This window comes from Carcharhinus amblyrhynchos, chromosome 1 (genome assembly GCF_965287045.1).
Source record: "Carcharhinus amblyrhynchos chromosome 1, sCarAmb.v2.hapA, whole genome shotgun sequence".
NCBI lineage: Eukaryota > Metazoa > Chordata > Chondrichthyes > Carcharhiniformes > Carcharhinidae > Carcharhinus > Carcharhinus amblyrhynchos.
Genome location: NC_137324.1, coordinates 86,081,580 through 86,102,376, shown reverse-complemented (window position 1 = coordinate 86,102,376; position 20,797 = coordinate 86,081,580). Strand labels below are relative to the sequence as shown.

General features: G+C 40.5%; 1 protein-coding gene across 15 annotated transcripts in view; it reads left to right on the top strand.

The window, feature by feature from the left end:
- LOC145342637 (LIM and calponin homology domains-containing protein 1-like) overlaps window positions 1–20,797 on the top strand; it is a 334,400-nt gene that overhangs the window by 271,842 nt on the left and 41,761 nt on the right. For 9 of the 15 annotated variants that reach the window (XM_080188282.1, XM_080188272.1, XM_080188279.1 and 6 more), the window contains 6 exons: window positions 4,391–4,639; window positions 5,476–5,602; window positions 7,008–7,186; window positions 7,509–7,635; window positions 15,428–15,502; window positions 17,605–17,627. In XM_080188282.1, the coding sequence (XP_080044408.1) occupies window positions 4,391–4,639; window positions 5,476–5,602; window positions 7,008–7,186; window positions 7,509–7,635; window positions 15,428–15,502; window positions 17,605–17,627 (780 nt within the window). The remainder of the gene's footprint in view (window positions 1–4,390; window positions 4,640–5,475; window positions 5,603–7,007; window positions 7,187–7,508; window positions 7,636–15,427; window positions 15,503–17,604; window positions 17,628–20,797) is intronic. The other 6 variants (XM_080188252.1, XM_080188193.1, XM_080188266.1 and 3 more) reach the window with 3 other exon arrangements.

Here is a 20,797-nt window from a genome sequence, read left to right as displayed (position 1 = left end):
TTGGACTACATTCACACCTTTTGTACTTCCTTGCAGTCTTGGGCGGAGCAGGAGCCATACCAAGCTGTGATACAACAGAAAGAATGCTTTCTATGGTGCACCTGTGGAAGTTGGCGAGACTCGTAGTGGACATATCAAATTTCCTTAGTCTTCTGAGAAAGTAGAGGTGTTGGTGGGCTTTCTTAACTATAGTGTCAGCATAGGGGGGCCAGGACAGGTTGTTAGTGATCTGGACACCTAAAAACTTGAAGCTCTCGATCCTTTCAACTTTGTCCCCATTGATGTAGACAGGGGCATGTTCTCCTCTCTGCTTTCTGAAGTCAATGACAATCTCCTTCATTTTGTTGACATTGAGGGAGAGATTACTGTCGCTGCACCATTTCACCAGATTCTCTATCTCATTCCTGTACTCTGTCTCGTCATTGTTTGAGATCCGACCCACTACAGTGGTGTCGTCAGCAAACTTGAAGATCGATTTGGAGGGGAATTTGGCCACACATTTATGATCACATTAATAATTTGGATGAAGAACCAACTATTATAGTCAGATTTGCTGATGACACAAACTAAATAGATAAGCACATTGTGAGGAGGATGCAAAGGACAGGATTTTATGGCTAAACATTGGGCTGGCTGCAAATTGAGCAGGCCACTCCCTGCACTAATGTAAAATACACATGAGGGCACCAGGTCAGCAATCCAATATCATCATGCCAGCCTCCAATATTACAGAAGGTAACGAGTGCTGAAATTAAAAGCCCATCACCAGTTCGAAAAAAAAATTAGCAGACAACTTAGCTTGTTAAAGAGGTAATTACAACAATTTTATGTCTTTTCATAGTTGCATGGGAAAATTGTTAGAAGTGACTTATGTCAGGTATGAGGCATGGCACAAGGGAAAATACGATCAAAGCTGTGTGTAGCAGTAGCACTTGCTGCTAAAGGTGGCACAGTCTGGCTGTTAGGAAACTTTATTTCTCCAGTTTTTATATTCTAACATTACAAATGACAAGGAGAGAGGAAGAAGGCTTGGATACAAAGCAATGCTAGAGGGGAGGAGCCCAGCAGAGGAACCAGAGATCACTATCCCCACGGAGATTGTACACTCTGGAGGATACTGCCAGAGGAGGCCAGTTGCAGGGACAGGTGAGTTCTGTAGTCCAGGCAGGTGAGGATCCCACTGCTGCACAAGAACCGGAACAAGACAGACAACAACAGCCAGATTGTGGTCGCAGAAAGTGTCATCCTGCACAGGGACTACAGAGGCACAGGATAAATTACCATCAACTCTTAGGGCGTTAGTGTCTCACAGACTGGCTCTCCAGGGGGACAGTGACTTCCCTTTCTGAATTGCTGACTGGGGAGATCAGTTCAAATTTAGTTGGCAGCTACCTCATGCTTGTCATTCTCAATATGAAGACTGGTGCATTGGGGTTATTCCAGGAACCATCTGGAAAGCTTTGTGGCCCATCTAAATTTTTAGCTCACCATTGCATAAAAGCCACAGATCTAATATTTAGGCAGCAAATGACTTCATATCCTTCCTCACCAATGACATTAGCCAGGCTGAGAGAGCCAGAAGCTTTTTTGTGATACTGATTGCCCAAGGAGTGATAGGCTGCACGCAAGTGACCATCAGGCCAGCCAGATGCATCTGTCAGTCAAAAATATCTTCATTCCAATTTGTGTGTGGCCATCATCAAAGGATCATGCAGGTGTGTGCCCATTATTCTAGGAGTAGTCATTCTCTAACACCCTTAGGCACTCCCAGGTGCCACAAACTTTCTGTTCACCAGAGCATTGTAGGGTTGGCATCTTGAAGACAAGCGACACTCACTGAAGTGTTGGTTCATGACACTGGTGTGATATCCACAGACAGAGAGAGAAATGTGAAAAAGATGCGTCTACCAGGTTCATTGTGAGAATTCAATGCTTGAATCATGCAATACTCTCTGTCTTGTGTCTTTTTATTTAATTTAATTTAGTTTGATTTATTATTGTTACATGTATTAGTATATAGTGAAAAGTATTGTTTTTTGTGCTATACAGAAAAAGCATCCTGTTTGTAGAGAAGGAAAGGAGAGAGTGCAGAAGGTTACAGTCATAGGATGTTGAGGAAGATGAATTTAGTGCGAAGTTTATCTATTCAGAAGTCTGATGGCAGCAGGGAAGAAGCTGTTCTTGAGTTGGTTGGTGCGTGTTCTCAAACTTTTGTATCTTTTTCCTGATGGAAGAAGGAGGAAGAGAGTATGTCCAGGAGGCATGTGGTCCTTGATTATGCTGGCTGCTTTTCTGAGGCAGCAGGAAGTGTAAACAGAGTCAATGGATGGGAGGCTGTTTTGCGTGATGGACGTTTCGTTCAGTCTTGGACAGAGCAGGAGCCATACCAAGCTGTGATACAACCTGAAAGAATGCTTTCTGTGGTGCATCTTTGTGTATGCAACATCTTACACAACCTGGTGCTCCAGAAAGGGGAGACCATGACAAATGACAATCTAGTAGAGCAAGTGTGAGGATGAGCAGGAGGCGGAATGCCAGTCAACCATAGAATCTGATGTATAACAGAGAGGTGCAAGAATCCCTTATCATGCAATGTTTTACTTAAGGATATGGAATTCATCAAACCAGAAAGACTCACTCACCTCATTCTTGTAGCTGCATACATTAACACATTTATTGGCATGTGTCAATGGCGAGGCACATTATGAGGCCCTTCAGTAGGGTACATATAATCTAAAATTACCTCAAGTCAGTCACTCAAATCCAAACCAGGACACCACACAGATGAAACACAAATGAAGCCAGAACAGTAGGTTCACACAACACCATCACTAAATACACATTCTAATCAACATTTGTGTATGTGCTACGGTGTTCCCTTATCGCTGTTATCTGTGCTGGGGACAGGCTGCGGCCTCTGGTGCCCTTTTGCCTGGGATGACTTTGGTAAGCCTCCTCTGGTTGCCTGAGGCCATCAGAGCTGCAGTGTGGACGGGTCTCCTGAGCAATGGCAGGAGTTTTATCTGTGGCCATGACATTCTGAAACATTGGTGTCAATGGGAGAAGAGCAACCAAGAGGTCATTTGCATCAGGAGCACCATATAGGGATCCCCCGACGGCAACAATACCTGCTCATCCACTGCCATGAGGTAAGGTTGAGCAGGTTAAGCCTGTACTCATAGGAGTTTAAAAAAATGAGTTGTGATTTTAAGGAATCATACAAGATTCAGAGGGGATCTGACAGGGTAGGTGCAGAAAGGATGTTTCCTCTCATGGGGGAATCTTGGAGTGGGGGCACAGTTTAAAAATAAGGGGACTCCAATTTAAGACAGAGATAAGGAATTTTTTGTTCTCAGAGAGTCATTAGTCTTTGGAATTCACTTCCACAGCAAGCAGTGGAGGCTGGGGTCATTGAATATATTTGAGGCTCGAGTTAGACAGATTTTTGATTGACTAGGGAGTCAAGGGTTATAGGGGACAGGCAGGAAATCAGATCATTGAATGGTGGAGCAAGATCAATGGACTGAATGGCCTATTCCCGGTTGTTCCTATTATAATTTTATGAAGAGTGAAAGGGGATCTCATAGAAACTTATAAAATTCTAACAGGATTAGACAGGGTGGTTTCAGAAAGAATGTTCCAGACAGTGCAGAACTAGGGGTCATAATTTGAGAATAAGGGATAAACCTTTTAGGACAGAGGTGAGAAGAAATTTCTCTAGCCAGAGGGGGCGAATGTGTGGCATTCACTAAGACAGAAAGTAGTTGAGGCCAAAATATTGTGTGATTTCAAAAAGAAATTAGATACAGCTCTTGGGGCTAAAGGGATCAAGGTAGTTATTGAGTGGGGGGGGGAGGGTGGTGGTGGGGGGGAGGTGAATGGGAGGGTGGGGTGGGGGGATCAGGGTATTGAATTTGATAATCAACCATGATCAAAATGAATGGTTGAATAGCCTCAAAGGGCTGAATGACTACTCCTGCTTCTATTTTCTATGTTTCTATTTAATTGTAGCTTAACTAAGAACATTTTGCATTTGGACCAACCAAGTATAATTGCATTTAGAAAAAAATACATACAATCTTATGATGCTGTCAGAATGTCTTAACAATGCTTCATACTATCTGTTCGTTGGATTTCAAAAATACATCATTTACATTTTATTGGTATTTAAAAATTTTTGCAAAATGAACTTTTGATTTTCTATAAATTTCCACCTGTATATCCAAAGAGTTTTTATTCTTATTGCTTTGAATGTTTTTTTCTATTGTGGTAGCTTATAGAAATGTTTAGTTTTATGTTTCAACTGAATATTATAATTAACATCTGATCTGAATTATTGTCTTTATTTGTGTGTATATGTGTGTGTGCGTGTGTATGTGTGTGTGTGTAGAAAGATGGAAAGATTAGAATAAATGGAGAGACCAGTCCAACATTTACCAGAGTTGAAGACAAGGAGTACACATCTGCAACGTCTTCCCCAACCCTTACAAAATCACAGATGTTCGAAGGTATTGCAAGAGTGGACAATGCTCCATCAAAACCATTAAAATCTCAGACAGATAGTTACTGCCAAGTGTTTGAACTTGAACAAGCAGCTTCTTCGACCATAAGTGATCCGCAGAGTGAGGATACCGAGCAGGTAAGTACACCTTTATTAACCACTGGCTCTGCCACTGGTCCCTTTACCAAATGCTGGATAAGGGCAATTCTCAAGAATATTTGTTATGTGTTCGAAGCCATGACATGTAAGATGGTTAATACATTTTCACTTCATGTTACCTTTCTGTCAGTGTTCCCCGATGTAAATACTCATCATATATACTGATTTTAATCAGCATCATCCCACCCCAAGTCTGATAAGAGACAAAAAGAAAGCACACAGGTTAAAATGGAAACAGGTGCCTTGCCCTCTGGTTTAACACAGTGCTCACGTTGACCATTTTATCCCTGTTTTTGGACAGCAGGAGATAATTTAATTCAAATATTAAACTCTGCATTTGATGATTTTAATCAGACTCCAATGCTATGCTAAATTTTTGCCACAAGCTGAGTGTATGGTTCTGATCTGATTTGGGAAACCCAGTGGAAGCAGCAGCAAGCCCTTAGGAGATAAGTAATTAATCTTCACAAGATTTCCTTTTGGACCAGGATGCATAGGATCAGGACTCCTTAGTCATCATGACTACCTTCTTCATTAAACCCATCACTTATCTGACTTTGGGGTCTGTTCCAACTGGTCCTTCCCCATTTGGCTGACTATTATCTGTCAGCTGCCCATCATTGACAGCAAGTTTGACGGAGAGTCGCGTTTGGTATGTTTAAATGAGGCCTAAGAACGGAAATGGCCTGGACCTCGTGACATTCTCCCCGCAAGCATCACACTTATCCATAGCAGTGCTGTTGTGTATTCTGGCAGTTACGTGCTGTTTTGATGATTGTGCTTCATAATAAATCTCTGGCTTCTTTTTCCTGTAGGATAAGAGAACCGAGACATCAATCACCATTCCCACCAATCACCAGCCAAGCACAGAGGAAGAATCTGATATAAAATCTTGCTGCAATGAGAATGTGCAAGAGACAATAAAAGATACTGCACAAGAAGGTGTGAGACTGAACTCAAACATGCTGCAATAAGTTCCAGCTTGGTTGTGTGTCTTATTGTGGTAAAACAGATGTCAGACTTTCCTGAAGTCTTGCTTTCCAAGTCTTGCAAGTGAGAGGCTCAATGCAATAAAATGGCACTGTAACTGGGAATTACATTATATATAAACACAAGGTTCAGTGAAAATGTGTGATTGAAAACAATTTTTAGAAGACGCAGTTTGCTAACTATAAACCTGCTTTTACCCCTTGTCCCTGATCCTCTGGGGATCCAGACCAAATCTCTAACAGCACTGTGGGTATGACAGCTGCAGCAATTCAAGGTGGCTCACTATCATCTTCTCCAGGGCAATTGGGAATAAGCAACAAATGTTGGTCTAGCAGTGACAGACATATACTATAAATGAAATAAAATGGGCAGCACAGTAGCACGGTGGTTAGGACTGCTGCTTCACAGCTCCAGGGACCTGGTCTCGATTCCCGGCTTGAGTTACTGCCTGTTTGGAGTTTGCACATTTCTCCTCGTGTCTGCATGGGTTTTCTCCAGGTGCTCCAGTTTCCTCCCACAATTCAAAGATGTGCAGGTTAGGTGGATTGGTCATGCTAAAAATTGCCCCTTATTGTCCTGAGATGCGTAGGTTAGAGGGATTAGCGGGATATGGGGGTAGGGCCTGCGTGGGATTGTAGTCGATTGTAGTCGATGGCATCTTTCTGCACTGTAAGGTTTCTATGATTTCTATGATTCTATGAAGCTTTCTTAGAGGCTAGAAGCAAACAGTTGATCATAGTGAGTCATTAATAGGCTTCTAAAAAAATGCATTGATTATTTCAGGTTCAAACAGTACTATATGTAAGGAGCGGAGGAGCTTTTTTAAATATAATTTATGGTCAAGGAAGTGATGTCTGATGGAACTCCAATTCCTCCACTCTTTGACATTTGTTTCATGTGTTTATTCCTTTCCCTGCCCAAATTTTCTGCTTTAAATTTTGGTTGCTTTTCTGTCCCATGTGCACTGAACCATTTTTGGCAGGAGCAAAGAGGCTGGATTATAACATTTACTGCAATTGACAATGGCCCAATACCAGCAGTCACAGTGTTCAGAAAGGAATAAGCCTCCTTTAAAACTCATACCCTGAAACTGAGAGTGTTTCACATCTGTGGATCTGAAAGCTGTAGGCTAGCAGATTATTCATTTATGTCAGTTATGGCTAAAATGCAGACACTTCATCCAATTTAGAGCCTCATGATGTCCCGCTATAATTGTTGCATTGTCTGCTAATTACTAATTACCGAGAACCACAGAATGGCAGAACATACTCAGGGGGCTGAATGGACTATTGGTCTTGTGTTCCTATCACAAGTATCTGTTTACTTATTTACTAGTTCAACATTTCTTCTTGTAAAGATAAAGAAGATCATGATTGGAACTTAGAAACATCAAGAGCACACTTTGCCCTGTCAAACAATGCAGCATTGGGCACAAGTAACACAGTCGATTCCAAAGTTCTCGTAGTTGATGAAGCCTGCTTAAAACCAGAGAAAGAGGAACCCTTTGAAAGTGCACAGAAACAGCTTAAACAAGAGGTAGGCATTGATTTAATCTAATACACTGCTTTCAAAAGTTTCACTTTTTTCCATGGATAGTCAATTGATTGCTCTGTTGCAATATCTTATTGTAACCCAAAATTGCAGTTTCCAAAGTTTTTCAGGGAGCGTTGACATTAATGTGACTTTGTAAACTAACTTTCAAACTATTCTGGAGTGATTGCAGAGTCACCAAGATGGAAGCTCACTGTATGCTTTAACTCTTCTTTTCATTTTAAAGAAGTGAACTTCAAGGGCGCTCAGTTTTACCTGATACAGTTTAATATTTGCAATGTCACCCATTGTGTTTATCACAACACAGGCATTAAAATCAGAGACACTTCAACACGATGAAACAGGAGATGTGTTCGATTCCATTCAGAAGATAAGTGAAGTGGAGGAAGAGACTGTGGAGGGCAGTCAGCCTGTTGGTGCTATTAATCAGCAAGGTGAGAGATCTCAAAGCACAGCGAACATGCCTGCGGATTGTGAGATGCAGTTAGCTTTAAAACGTAGAACAGTAGTGTTTAGTGTATCAAGCTGTGAAAATCATCTCAAAATTGTGTTATCAACAAATTGCGTAAGAAATTGCATGGCTGCAGTCTGCATTATGAGATAGTGTTTTATTTTTCAAACTGTGCTTGCAAAATATCTTCATCAATTCCCCATGTTTACGCTCCTCCCCTCAATAGGTTGAATGGCCTCATCCTGCTCTTATGTTCATAAAAAAGGGGCTACTAATAAAACCATGGATTAACGAAGTGATTTAAAGTGCTTATTTTTTATAATAAAATAAATTTAACCATTTTGCCATATATCCCTATGAATAATTTTTAAAATAAAGTTTGATTTTTTTATGGTGGGTTTTACATTTGTCAATTTGGAAATAACTTTGAGCGTAAACAGGAGAAAAAGAAACACTTTTCAAAATGGGCTAACGCACAGTAGAGAATTCCACCAGTTACTGGACCTGTTCCTGCTGATACCAATTCCCTCACCTCTCCTTCAATGCTCACACCCACCCTGGCCATTGCATACATCTGGCCTAGGATCTAGCAACAATTCCAGGCCTTGGTTGGCAACCACCACCTCCCTGGTGACACTGCCATTCAATAGAAATGCTGACCTCTGATTGACTAGCAGCTGTTGGAAAGTGGGACTTCTGCCCCCCAGGATTCTTGATCCTGGGAAAGACCCAACTGCTGTCCAGCTAAGTGCCTGAGAGGCACTTCCCTAAGAGAGGCAAGGCAGGAAAGACGCCCGTCACCTTCATTAAATAACGCCTCTTATATCTTTTCATGTAAGCTCTAAAAGTTTTTAGCTAAGCAAGTTTGTGAGAAATGAACAATTAGTTCATATCAGTATGTTGATTTCTGTATTAATTTCAACATTGGTGAGTTCAACACCACATGCTGTAGAGGAATATTGATTCATTGACGGTAACTCTGGATCATCACATTTAACTATGGTAGCACTCTGGAAATTGTTTATCGATTTATGAGGTGAAATGACTGCAAATGCTTTGACGTCATTCCCATTGCAAAATCCATGATTGAATCTTTGGGGAAATAACTTCAATATTTTGCTCATTAGCATTTTAACTATCTTTTGCCTCATTGCTTCTTTTTAAGTTTGTGTGAATATATTTTCCTATGATGTAACTTTTTCTTTAAATCTTTTCTGAGAAAAATGGTCAAAAAGTCAGTAACGTGAGACCTATAAGGTACAATTTAGAAACAGGTAAGTGTGGTAATGATCTATCACTGAAACTCTTATTTCGTTGAATTACACAATACATTCAGAGTAATTACAGTGTCATCTAACAACAACTGGTACTAAAGGAAGATCTTATGAGGCTAATATGTTTCTGCATTGAACCATCAGATAAAATGACTTGGTGCAAATATTACTCACCCTACAAAACCAAGATACAAAGATGGAAACAGTAATTTCTAAAGAATCTATAACCTTAACTTACTATAAAGGAAGTGCAGTTAGGCTTTCATCACATGGAGAAAAAGATCTATTACTGACTCCTCCGGCTTCTCATCTTCCAACCTTTAGGTGAGCCAACGAGTTCCCAGGGCAGCATTCAAAAAAAGGCAGGGGGTTACTCTCAAGTGCCTTGGCCAGTATTCTTCCCTCATCCATCATCACTAAAAATAATTTGATTATTATCTTACTGTTGATAATGGGGCTGTGCCATGCGCTCAAAGTACTTAATTAGCTGTAAAGCATTTTAGCGTATCCTGAGGTTCTTTTTCCTTTAAGATTTTGTCCCTTTTCTCTTTTTACACACTTTAATGAATCAAATTTGCTTATCAATTGCTGCATTCCTATTAATTCTATCTTTGCCATTGGGCCTCTGTTTTATTTTATTCATTCAAGGGATAGGGCCCAACCCCAATTGTTCTTGAGAAATTGGCGGTGAGCTGTCTTTTTCTTGTGATCCATATGGTATAGATACAGCCACATTGTTGTTGTCCAAGGGATTCCAGGATTTTGACCTAACAGCAGTGGAGGAATGATGATATATTTCTGACGCAGGATGCCAAATGGATTGGCAAAGAACTTCCGGGTAGTGGTGTTACAGCACGGATTTGTTAAGGGGAAGTCGTGTTTGACGAATTTATTGGAATTCTATGAGGATGTGTCTAGTGCGGTGGATGGAGGGGAACCGGCGGATGTGGTGTTTCTCGATTTCCAGAAGGCGTTTGATAAGGTGCCGCACAAAAGGTTGTTACAGAAAGTTAGGGGGCATGGAGCTGGGGGTAAGGTGTTAGCGTGGATAGAGGATTGGCTGTCAAATAGGAGGCAGAGAGTGGGTGTCAATGGATGCTATTTGGATTGGCGGTTGGTGACTAGTGGAGTGCCCCAGGGATCAGTGCTGGGGCCTCAGCTATTTACCATTTATATAGATGATCTGGAGGAGGGAGCTGAGTGTAAGGTGTCAAAATTTGCTGATGACACAAAGATAAGTGGAACAGCAAATTGTGCGGAGGGTGTAGAAAGTCTGCAGAGGGACCTAGATAGGCTGAGCGAGTGGGCGAGGACCTGGCAGATGGAATACAATGTTGGCAAGTGTGAGGTTATCCACTTTGGCAGGAATAATAGTAGGAAGGACTACTATTTACATGGTGAAAAGCTGCAGCATGCTACGATGCAGAGGGACCTGGGGGTCCTTGTGCATGAGTCGCAAAAACCCAGCTTACAGGTGCAGCAGGTGGTCTGGAAGGCAAATGGGATGCTGGCCTTCATAGCGAGGGGGATTGAATATAAAAGTAGGGAGGTCTTGCTGCAACTGTACAGGGCACTGGTGAGGCCACAGCTGGAGTACTGTGTGAAGGTTTGGTCGCCGCCCTTGCTCAAGGGTATTTTGGCCTTGGAGGGAGTGCAGAGGAGGTTCACTAGGCTGATACCAGAGTTGAGGGGGTTGAGCTATGAAGAGAGGCTGAATAGACTGGGCTTGTACTCGTTAGAGTTTAGAAGAATGAGGGGGGATCTTATTGAGACGTATAAGATGATGAAAGGGATGGATAGGGTAGAGGTGGAGAGGTTCTTCCCGCTCAGAAAGGACAGCAGGACTAGAGGGCACAGCCTCAAGATAAAGGGGAGGCAGTTTAGAACAGAGTTGAGGAGGAACTTCTTCACTCAAAGGGTGGTGAATCTCTGGAATTCTCTGCCCGTTAAAGTGGTGGAGGCTACCTCGCTAAATATATTTAAGACGCGGGTAGGTAGGTTTTTGGTAGACAAGGGGATTAAGGGTTATGGGGAGAAAGCGGGAATGTGGAACTGAGCCACGACAGATCAGCCATGATCTTATTGAATGGCGGGGCAGGCTTGAAGGGCTAGATGGCCTACTCCTGCTCCTATTTCTTATGTTCTTACCATGTATTTACTTCCCTTGTCCCTTTAGATTGTAATGGTTATGAGATTGGAATGTGCTGTCTAAGAAGCCTTATTGAGTTCCTGCTGTGTAGCTTGCATCTTGTAGATAGTACACACAGCTGCTACTGTGTGTCAGTGCTGGAGGGATTGAATGCTTGTAGAAGGGGTAACAATCAAGCGGGTTGCTTTGCCCTGGATGATATCAAACTTCGTGAATGTCATGGAGCTGACAAGAGTATTCCACACACTACTGACTGATACTTTGTAGGTGGTGGCAGACTTTAGAGAGTCAGAAGGAGATTCAATTCCCTTGTATATTGATTTAGAATCATAGAAACATTGAGGTAGGAGCAGGAGAGGCCATTTGGTCCTTCGGGCCTGCTCTGCCATCATCACGATCATGGCTGATGGTCCAGCTCAATAGCCTAATCCTGCTTTCTCCCCATAACCTTTGATTCCGACCACTTCAGGTGCTATATCTAGCCATCTCTTGAATATATTCAATGTTTTGCATCAACTACTTCCTGTGGTAATGTATTCCACAGGCTCTTTGGGTGAAAAAATGACTCGCCATCTCCATTCTGAATGATTTACCTCGAACCCTCAGACATTGACCCCTGATTCATAAGTTCACGAGATAAAGGAGCAGAATTAAGCCATTCGGCCCATGGAGTCCGCTCCGTTATTCAATCATGGCTGATATGTTCCTCATCCCATTTTCCTACCTTCTCCCCATGACCTTTCAACCCATTACCGATTAAAATCTGTCAATGGTTCTGGACACCCCCAACATCGGGAACATCCTTCCTGCATCTATCCTGCCTAGTCCTGTTAGAATTTTCTGAGTCTCTATGAGATCCCCCTCATTCATCTGAACTCCAGTGAAAACAATTCCAACCTAGTCAATCTTTCCTCACACATCAGTCCCACCATTCCTGGAATCAGTCTGGTAAACCTTCCCTGTACTCCCTCAAGAGTAAGAACATCCTCAGAAAAGGAGGCCAAAACTGCACAGAATACTCTAGGTGTGGTCTCACCAAGGCCTGTATAATCACAACAACACATTCCTGCTCCTGTACTTGAAACCCATGCAATGAAGGCCATCATACTATTTACTTTCTTTACCACCTGCTGCACTTGCATGCTTACCCTCAGCGACTGGTGCCAAGCAGTCAGCCAAGCAATGGTGCATAACCAATCAAACGCCTGCTTCACCCACCATCCTTATTGGATGATGACTCCAGAAGCATCTAGTTAAATTGCTACTTTCTGAAAAATTGTCTGGAAGGGATGTTGCTCTCACAGCTGGGTTGTAAACCCAGAAATGGCTGAAAATATTTGATGGTGGGAAGAAGTCAGTGCTTTGTGGCCATATAGCTCAGTCGCACAACATGAACAATGAAGGTGAGTAGGTGTTATGGGGATAAGGGAATTGCTGTCTTGCCTTTTGCATTATCTCTTAATGGCACTGGCTGCAGCATGGTAAGACAATTGCTGTAATAAAAGGAACATAAATCATATAACCAAAGGCACAATTTCTGACTCTGAGAAGATTTAGAAATTGTGAAATTCAATTCTTCTGATGTCATCAGATGAACCTAACTAGAAAGTAATCATAAGGGCCAGAATTTCCTGGCCATTCACACCTCACCGTCTCTGCAAATGAGGATGGAGAATTTGGCACTCAGCTAAATCTCTGTTCACCGCAGCAGGACCAGAAAATCCCCCCAGCATGAACCGCCAGAAAATTCCCCCCAAAGATCACAATAAAATGAAAGGTGACCCATTTAACCAGGATTACCCTGCATCAGATTGTTTTTTTCAATGATTTCATGGTTTTTACTTTCACTAGTCTATGCAGAAGTTCATTCCAACTGTTAAACATTCTTTGTACAAAGTAGCCCTTCCTGATATCTGCCCTACATTAGTTTGAACCTGTTCTCCAATTGTTTCCTCAATTTAAAGTAATATTCTGGATTTTCCATTGTATATTTCTATCGAGTCACTTCTTGAACGGCTCCTTTCTATTCTAAATTTCTCTAACCTTTCCAGGTAATTCAGATCCTTGAAGTAGGGGTCAGTTTCATGGTTCTTCTCTGTATTTGCTTCCACACCGTAATATCTTCTTAGTTTCTCTGTGACCAGCAATGGACGACCCAGCTAAGGCAGAGTTTTATCTGATAGCTATGCAATATGATCACAAATTTCTCTGACTCATATTTTATTGTTTTGGCCATGTAATTCAACATATTAGGTGGGATTCTCTGGCTGTGCGCACCCCAAAACCGGAGAATCCTGGCCGAGGTCAATGGATCTTTGCGTGGTCCAGCCCCCGTGCTACGATTCCCGTGGCGGGTGGGACAGGAGAATTATACCCATTAACTTTGTCAGCTGCTTCATTGCATTGATTTGTAATGTTGAGTGCCACAGTTTATTAAGACTCCAAGAATTCTTTGAACTTAATTTTACTACTTCAACTTAATTCATGGGACATGTCTGTTGCTCATTTTTCCTTCCTATGCATAGTTTTTACTTGCATCAAATTTTATCAGCTGTTGTTTTGTCCATTCGCATATTTGCCTAAGTCATTCTGCAGTTTCTGAGCTGCATTTCTATTTTGTATCATCTCCAAATTTGACAAGTTTGTACTGAGCTTCTAAATCCAAGACATTCATATACCTGAAACATTTGCAGTCCCAACACTGAGTTCTAGGTGACTCAACTCATTATTTCCCCAACCAATATACTCCTCAAACTATTTACATTTTCTCCCCCTACAGATAATCATCTTCTCCAACAATGAGTTTAAGTAGTCACTTTTCACATGGAATTTTATCTAGCAGTTTGAAAGTTTAATTACGCATTTCATTAGATTTACTAATGTCTACTACCTTCAAAATAAAATCAAGGAGTTTTGTCAGGTGGGTTATTGAAGAAGGGTCAGCTACTCTGGACTTCCAATATACAGACATTGAAACACTTCAGGAAGAGAGTTTCAAAACTCACAATCCTGTGAGAGAAAATATTTCTCCTCATCTCTGTCTTAAACGGGTCACCCCTTATTTTAAATGGTGATCCCCTAATTCTAGATTCACCCACCAGAGGAAATATTGTTTCCACATCTACCTTGTCAACACCACTAAGGATCTTGCATGTTTCAGTCAAGTAGACTCTTACTCTTCTAAACTCAGTGGATCCAACCTTTCCTCATAGGACAACCCTTCCAACAACTGCTCGTTTTTCAACTCATTTAGGAATTGACTGTTATTAGTCTGCACCGACCACAATCCCACCCAGGCCCTACCCCATATCCCTCCACATTTACCTGCTAATCCCTCTAACCTACGCATTTTAGAACACTAAGAGGCAATTTTAGCATGGCCAATCAACCTAACTCGCACATCATTGTTCTGTGGGAGGAAACTGGAGCACCCAGAGGAAACCCACGCAGACACAAGGAGAATGTGCAAACTCCACACAGACAGTGACCCACACCGGGAATCGAACCCAGGTCCCTGGAGCTGTGAAGCAGCAGTGCTAACCACTGTGCTACTGTGCTGCCAATTTGATTTAATTAAACATTTTATTATCACAAAAATGGCATGATTTTTAATGTTAAATGTTCCAGCAGCACTGAATGCTGTTAAATATTTTAATCTATTTTGGTACATTTCATTTATTATTACAAATGGTTAGTTTGCAGTGATAAAGCACACCTGTAGCATATGGCAATACTTCTGCATAACTGTATACTTCATGGGTTAGTGACCTCCTGAGTTTCAGTCACACTAGAGGAATCAGTTCACATAGTGAAAACCTATTCTTCCTGCATGTTATTTGAATTAAAATAAAATCTGTAAGGTGATCCAATGGTTATTTTGTACATTTTCCTAATATAAGGATGAAAATGTAAGGTATTCTGACAATAGCAATTGTTAAATATGCATCACAACAACAGTTGCATAATACCTTCAGAAATATCTTATACCGTCTGAGCATGTATGGCTGAAACAGTGGTGTTACTTTTAGGGTAAGCACCAAAATAAAAATGGCATTTCTATGGCATAAGAGTAAAATATGCACAGATCTGCATGCAAAATATCATAAACATAACTATCTCTATGGGATTACAGTCTGTAGCAGGGTCTTTGGAGCAGTAATTAATTAGTTGCCACAATCAGCTATAAGATTTTTTAATGCCACACACATACATATATATGTAAGTATCTGTTATCTAAAACAAATCTATTTTTGAAAATTGTACTAAATACCCAAATACTATACTTTTGTTGTCAGTCATTTTCTTATGATTTCTGTTTCCCTTTTTTTATTTTATTCTGCTACCTACCTTAGAGCCACCTATTACTGCCAGTGTTCCGGTTACAGTTCGGAACTCCTGGCGACGCTCAGAATTTTTCTCACAGCCAGGTAAAAGTTGTGCTTAGTCATTTCCTCCTTATATTTTGCTTCCTGTACCTGGGAGTGCTTTGGGACACACTAATGATCACATGAATCATTCCCTGCTTTCCTCGATTTGCCTACCTCATTACGTGCTGCATAGTTGCCAAAGCATGCCAATGTGGGGAAAGAAGCAGCTGCGAAAGTAATTCATTGATAACTCCCTTTTGAAATTAACACCAATGCTAAGGAATTCTAGTGAGGTTAAAAAATGTTGTCACAAGAATAAAACTTGTTAGATACTACACAGATCATAGCCCATAGGACGTTAAAAATAGTGCCTTCCACATTATTGGATGTAATACATTGGAGTTAAAGAAGAACTTCTATGCACAAACAAGTCTATCGAGCATTTAAAGGGAATGCAGAGGGGTCAGCTACAGTGGACTTCAACAACTGCTCTCTAACTCATTTATAAATTGGCCATTATAATTAGAACCCCACTTTTAAAAAAACGATAGTGATCTTGTGATTCCATTCAATATGCCACAATCTGAATATAATGATTGCACTAAAAATATTATTGCCATAACAAAAGCTTTATTGTTACTGTGAGACATCTCCGCACATCAGAGACATTGGTCTGTGGCTACCACATGAACACCTTTGTGAATAGTAACATGTAATATTTCTAGGCAAGTGAGCCACATGGAGAATCTAAGTCCTGGCTAAAGCTAGCTATGATATAAATAATGAATTTCAGAAATAACCTTTGTAAATGTATGTTGATCATCAACATTAACAATATTCAGATCCATTCTCGTGTGAACATAGGCAAAGTGGCACTGTTTGTCCATCAAAACAGTTTCTTTTTTCTAATTTGTTCAATAGTTGCAAGATAATCAGTGCATACATTTTGGAGATTTTTTCAATCTAATAATTTTATTTGTCTTTACTTAAAATGCCAGTCCCATGCCCTTAGAAATTTATACCTAAAATTGGTAGGATTGGCAACTATGTGCAGTGCAAACCCTTGGGACTCGAATGTGTTCTCTGTACTAATCTGCCTGTTTCCCTACTTCAGGTGGCAAATAATAAGACTTTAAAAAATAGAATCACAACAGCATGGTGTTGGTGCACAAATTCTTTGCAATCCACAGCTGTGTCCTAAATCTGCTTAATTTAGCAGCTGCTGGATATCACAAAGAGTACAGATAGTAAATCCCAGCTCTGTGGCTCACTTCCTCTACCTCACTTACGGTTCTTTCATCATTTTTGGAAATCATTTTGTTGGTGGTGGGTCATGTACATTTACCTGGTCATTACGTCCTTTTGTTCATTATGTAAGCCTGGAATTTCAATGCCAGAATTTTACCACCTCGCTTGCCTGAGGCTCGTAAGATCCAGTCTGAGGTCAATGGAGAATGCCACTCTGCAAAATTTGCCCGCCCCGATTCTGGGGTCGACATGCAAGTAAAATTCCGGCCCATGTGTCTATCGATGGTTTCAACGGTTGGAGAGCAACATGGAGTGCTCCCTGGTGCCCTGGCCAATATTTATCCTTTAGCCAACACCAAAAACAGTCGATCTGGTCATTTCTGCTACTGCCGTGGTACCTTGCTGTGTGGAAATGGATCGCTATGTTTCCTACATTACAACAATAACCACATTTCAAAAGTACTCCATTGGCTGTAAAGAGCTTTAGGACGTCCTTGGCCATAAAAGTTATTATACAAACACAGGTCTTGCTTTTCATTTTATTTGGCATCACTAACAATGAGAAATATAATATTTCATTTTCCTCCCATTGTTCATGCTTATTATGGTATTGATTGCAAGCTCCAAAGAACTCACTTGATGCATCCGCACATTTCAAGAAAGTGACCAATTTCTAAATGATCTTTTCTAGCCTGCCATTAGCGCTGATTGCTGGCTCTTTGTGGAAACTGCTTGCATTTGACAACCTAGTTGGATATCAACATATTAAATAGAGCAAATTAATTAATAAAACATTTAAAGAAATTATTTCTGGTGTCACTGCTCACGACGTGTAGCTGTCCTCCCAGGACAGGTGGAATTTCAACCAATGATCATTAATCCTGTATAAAATGCTTGTTTTTTTTATCTTTCAGCAGGAGTGGAAAGCAATGAAAATGTAAGTACAAAACATTATTGTTTTATCTGTGTAATATGGTCTTGAATGAGCAAGAGTTCTTTCTGACAGCTAATACCTTCAGTGTAGTGTTGTGTGTTATTGTCCTAGTTTGCTTCTCAATATTATAATGAAGAATCATCTTGATCAGTGCAGAATCATTGAGGATTATGTGTACAGTGTTGTTTTTTAAATTCCTTTACTCAAGTTGCTGAATATTCAAGCTATTTCAATAACAGCATTGTGAAAAATGATGCCTTTCAAAGGCAAACCAGTGATGTTAAGTTGAAGTTTCAATAAAAGATGAAGATTTGAAAATCTTTTATACAGGGTCCTTTTGCGAATTTCATCAATGGCTTGGTGTAGTTATTTTGTTATTTCTTCATGAACATCTTTTTGGTTCCAAGTGTACTGGGAACCAGTTCTATCTGCTAGGCCACAGGCCCATAACTGGGTGTTCTGGGATGGACCCTCTGGGTTTCCCTCCTTTTCTCACAGCGGGGAAACTGCTGGCTTCATGCTGGTGGATGTCCCATTTTGATGAGGATCTTGCTACAATGGCACACTGATTGGAAAATGTATTTTATTATTCCATGGCACAATGCATCAACACTATCATATTCTTTGCACTACATTTAATGATTATGTGCCTGCGTGGGTTTCCTGTGGGTGCTCCGGTTTCCTCCCACAGTCTGAAAGATGTGCTGGTTAGGTGCATTGGCCATGCTAAATTCTCCCTTGATGTACCTGAACAGGCGCAGGAGTGTGGTGACTCGGGGAGTTTCACAGTAACTTCATTGTGGTGTTAATGTAAGCTTACTTGTGTCACTAAGAAATAATCCTTAAAGAATGGCACTATTTCTGTTCATGATTCGTTCTTCATCTCATTGCTGATTTCAGAGGCTATCTCCATTAATTAGGAGCAGAATTTGTTTTTTGATGTGACTTAAGTGGACCTTAAAATAGTTTTAATTTTTTTTACTTTGAACTTGTGACATATTTTAACTAAAATGAAATTCTTCATTGGAGGTTGAGCTCTTAGAATATATCTTGCACAGCAAAAGTATTTCTTTGTATATTGATTATTTGGCTAATTGGCGTTCAGTCAGTCACCTTATCAGTAACAGAACTCACAAAATCACAAGATGAGGAAAAGTTCATCTTCGCTTTTCCATTCAGAAAAAAAAATCTACAGTTCTCCACATCACAATATCCTATTAGCTTTATCTGCTCTATTTTAAAAGATGTTCCAAATTTTGGTTGCTGTCTTTGCAAAACTGTTCCTTCTGGCTTCAGTCTTAAATTCATCTTTACCAATTTAAACTTTGAACTTTGAAAGTAAAAACAATTTAACTTTAATTTTTTTCTCCAAGGCTACCCATTAAATTTATTAATTTAGTTGCCTTATTTAATTTCAAAGATCTTGTCTCAAACTCATTTTTTCAGTGCTCAAAAGCACTGTGTTTAGCACTTTTGCTCATAGTTAAATATTCTGCTGATAAAGCTATTATATTTTGGGAGTAAATATTGAGCAATGAATGACCAAACATCTTGGTATGCTTTTTCACTGAGCCTCAGTTCCCAGCGCAAACAGGAAAAGCAGACTCCAAAATGCAGTAGAGGAGAATTTTGGTTTGGGTCTGATACAAATGCAATATTAGCAGTATACCTCGAGTACCCATCCAAGGCCAGAGTTGAGAAAGCTAGTTTCAGGACTCATTTACATTTTTTAACCACTTTCATGGGAATGGATTGACTTCTGCTCAGGACGAGTTGTCATGTAGGGCTTTTTGGGGAGGGCTTTGTGATAGGAATGGGGGAAAAGATGGTTTGGCCTGGGCCAGAAACCCTTAAATAAAGAATATGAAAAATTGAACATGATGACAAATGGGTGTACACATTCCCCACCAGAACCTCTTCTGTAGGTCACTATTTGTTAGGTGAAAATGGACAGTCAGCATTTGAAAAGGCCTTAATGATTTATGTTAATGTTTTTGAGTTATTGAGATTTACTCCGCCACAGCAGTTAGATGTTTTATCATAACAAATATTACAATAAATGTCCGAAACTCGACTGAAACAACAGTATTCCATACAATATTCCAATAAAATGATAACATCAGTGTCAGTATCCTAAATCCTACCTATTTTGATTTTTAAGAACAGCAAAGAGCATTTGATGGAATTAAAAACCTTCGAAACATGGGGTAAGAGTCAAAGGTTAATGTTGCTTTACACCCTTCAGTGATTGTCTTTAGGGACTCTTTGCTGAGTTGAATTACAATAAGCTAACTTGGAAATTACCATTGCCCAATGAAACAAAAGTGAAATTAATCTAAGTGGATTTGTATATTTGAAACTTAAGGGCAAATTTTAACTCCATCTCCCCGCTCTACCACTCCCTTTACACTGCCGCATCTGGTAGAAAGAGCAGAGCTGAGGTTAAAATGGAGTGGGCCAATATCCTGCTCTACTTCTAACTTGTGGAAGCTATTGAGAGTTTGCAGAGGAGATTTACAAGGATGTTGCCTGGATTGGGAGGCATGCCTTATGAAGATAGGTTGAAGGAGCTAGGTCTCTTCTACCTGGAGAGACGAAGGTTGAGAGGCGACCTGTTAGAGGTTTACAAAATGTTGAGAGGAATAGACAGGGTGGATTCTTGGAGGCTATTTCCCAGGGCTGAAATGGTCGCTGCGAGAGGACACAGGTTTAGGTTGGTAGATATAGATGTGATCGGCGCAACTTGTGGGCCGAAGGGCCTGTTTGTGCTGTAGTGTTCTATGTTCTATGTAACTTACAATGATCTTGATGCCACTGTTTTCTTTTTGGTTGCATTCATGCCTCGTAGGCTTATGCAAAATGAAATCTTATGGCATGCATTAGACTCCAAAGGCATTTCAGCTGCCAATTGAACAAGGTGCCTAATATGAGACTCAAATCACAGCTGCACATTTTAAAAGCACTGCATGCATGAAGTCAGTTTCACATTGAAGAATTCAGTTGCAAAATTTTTCAAATTGATTATACAAGTGTTCAGTTTAGTGTCATGTTTGAGTTACACATTTTTCCAATAGATTAGTGAAACATAATTGATTAAAAGTTGAAACAATGCCGATAGTTTGATATTCCCAGTATATTGCATGTGGAGGGATAGGGAATGGAATTGCATCAAA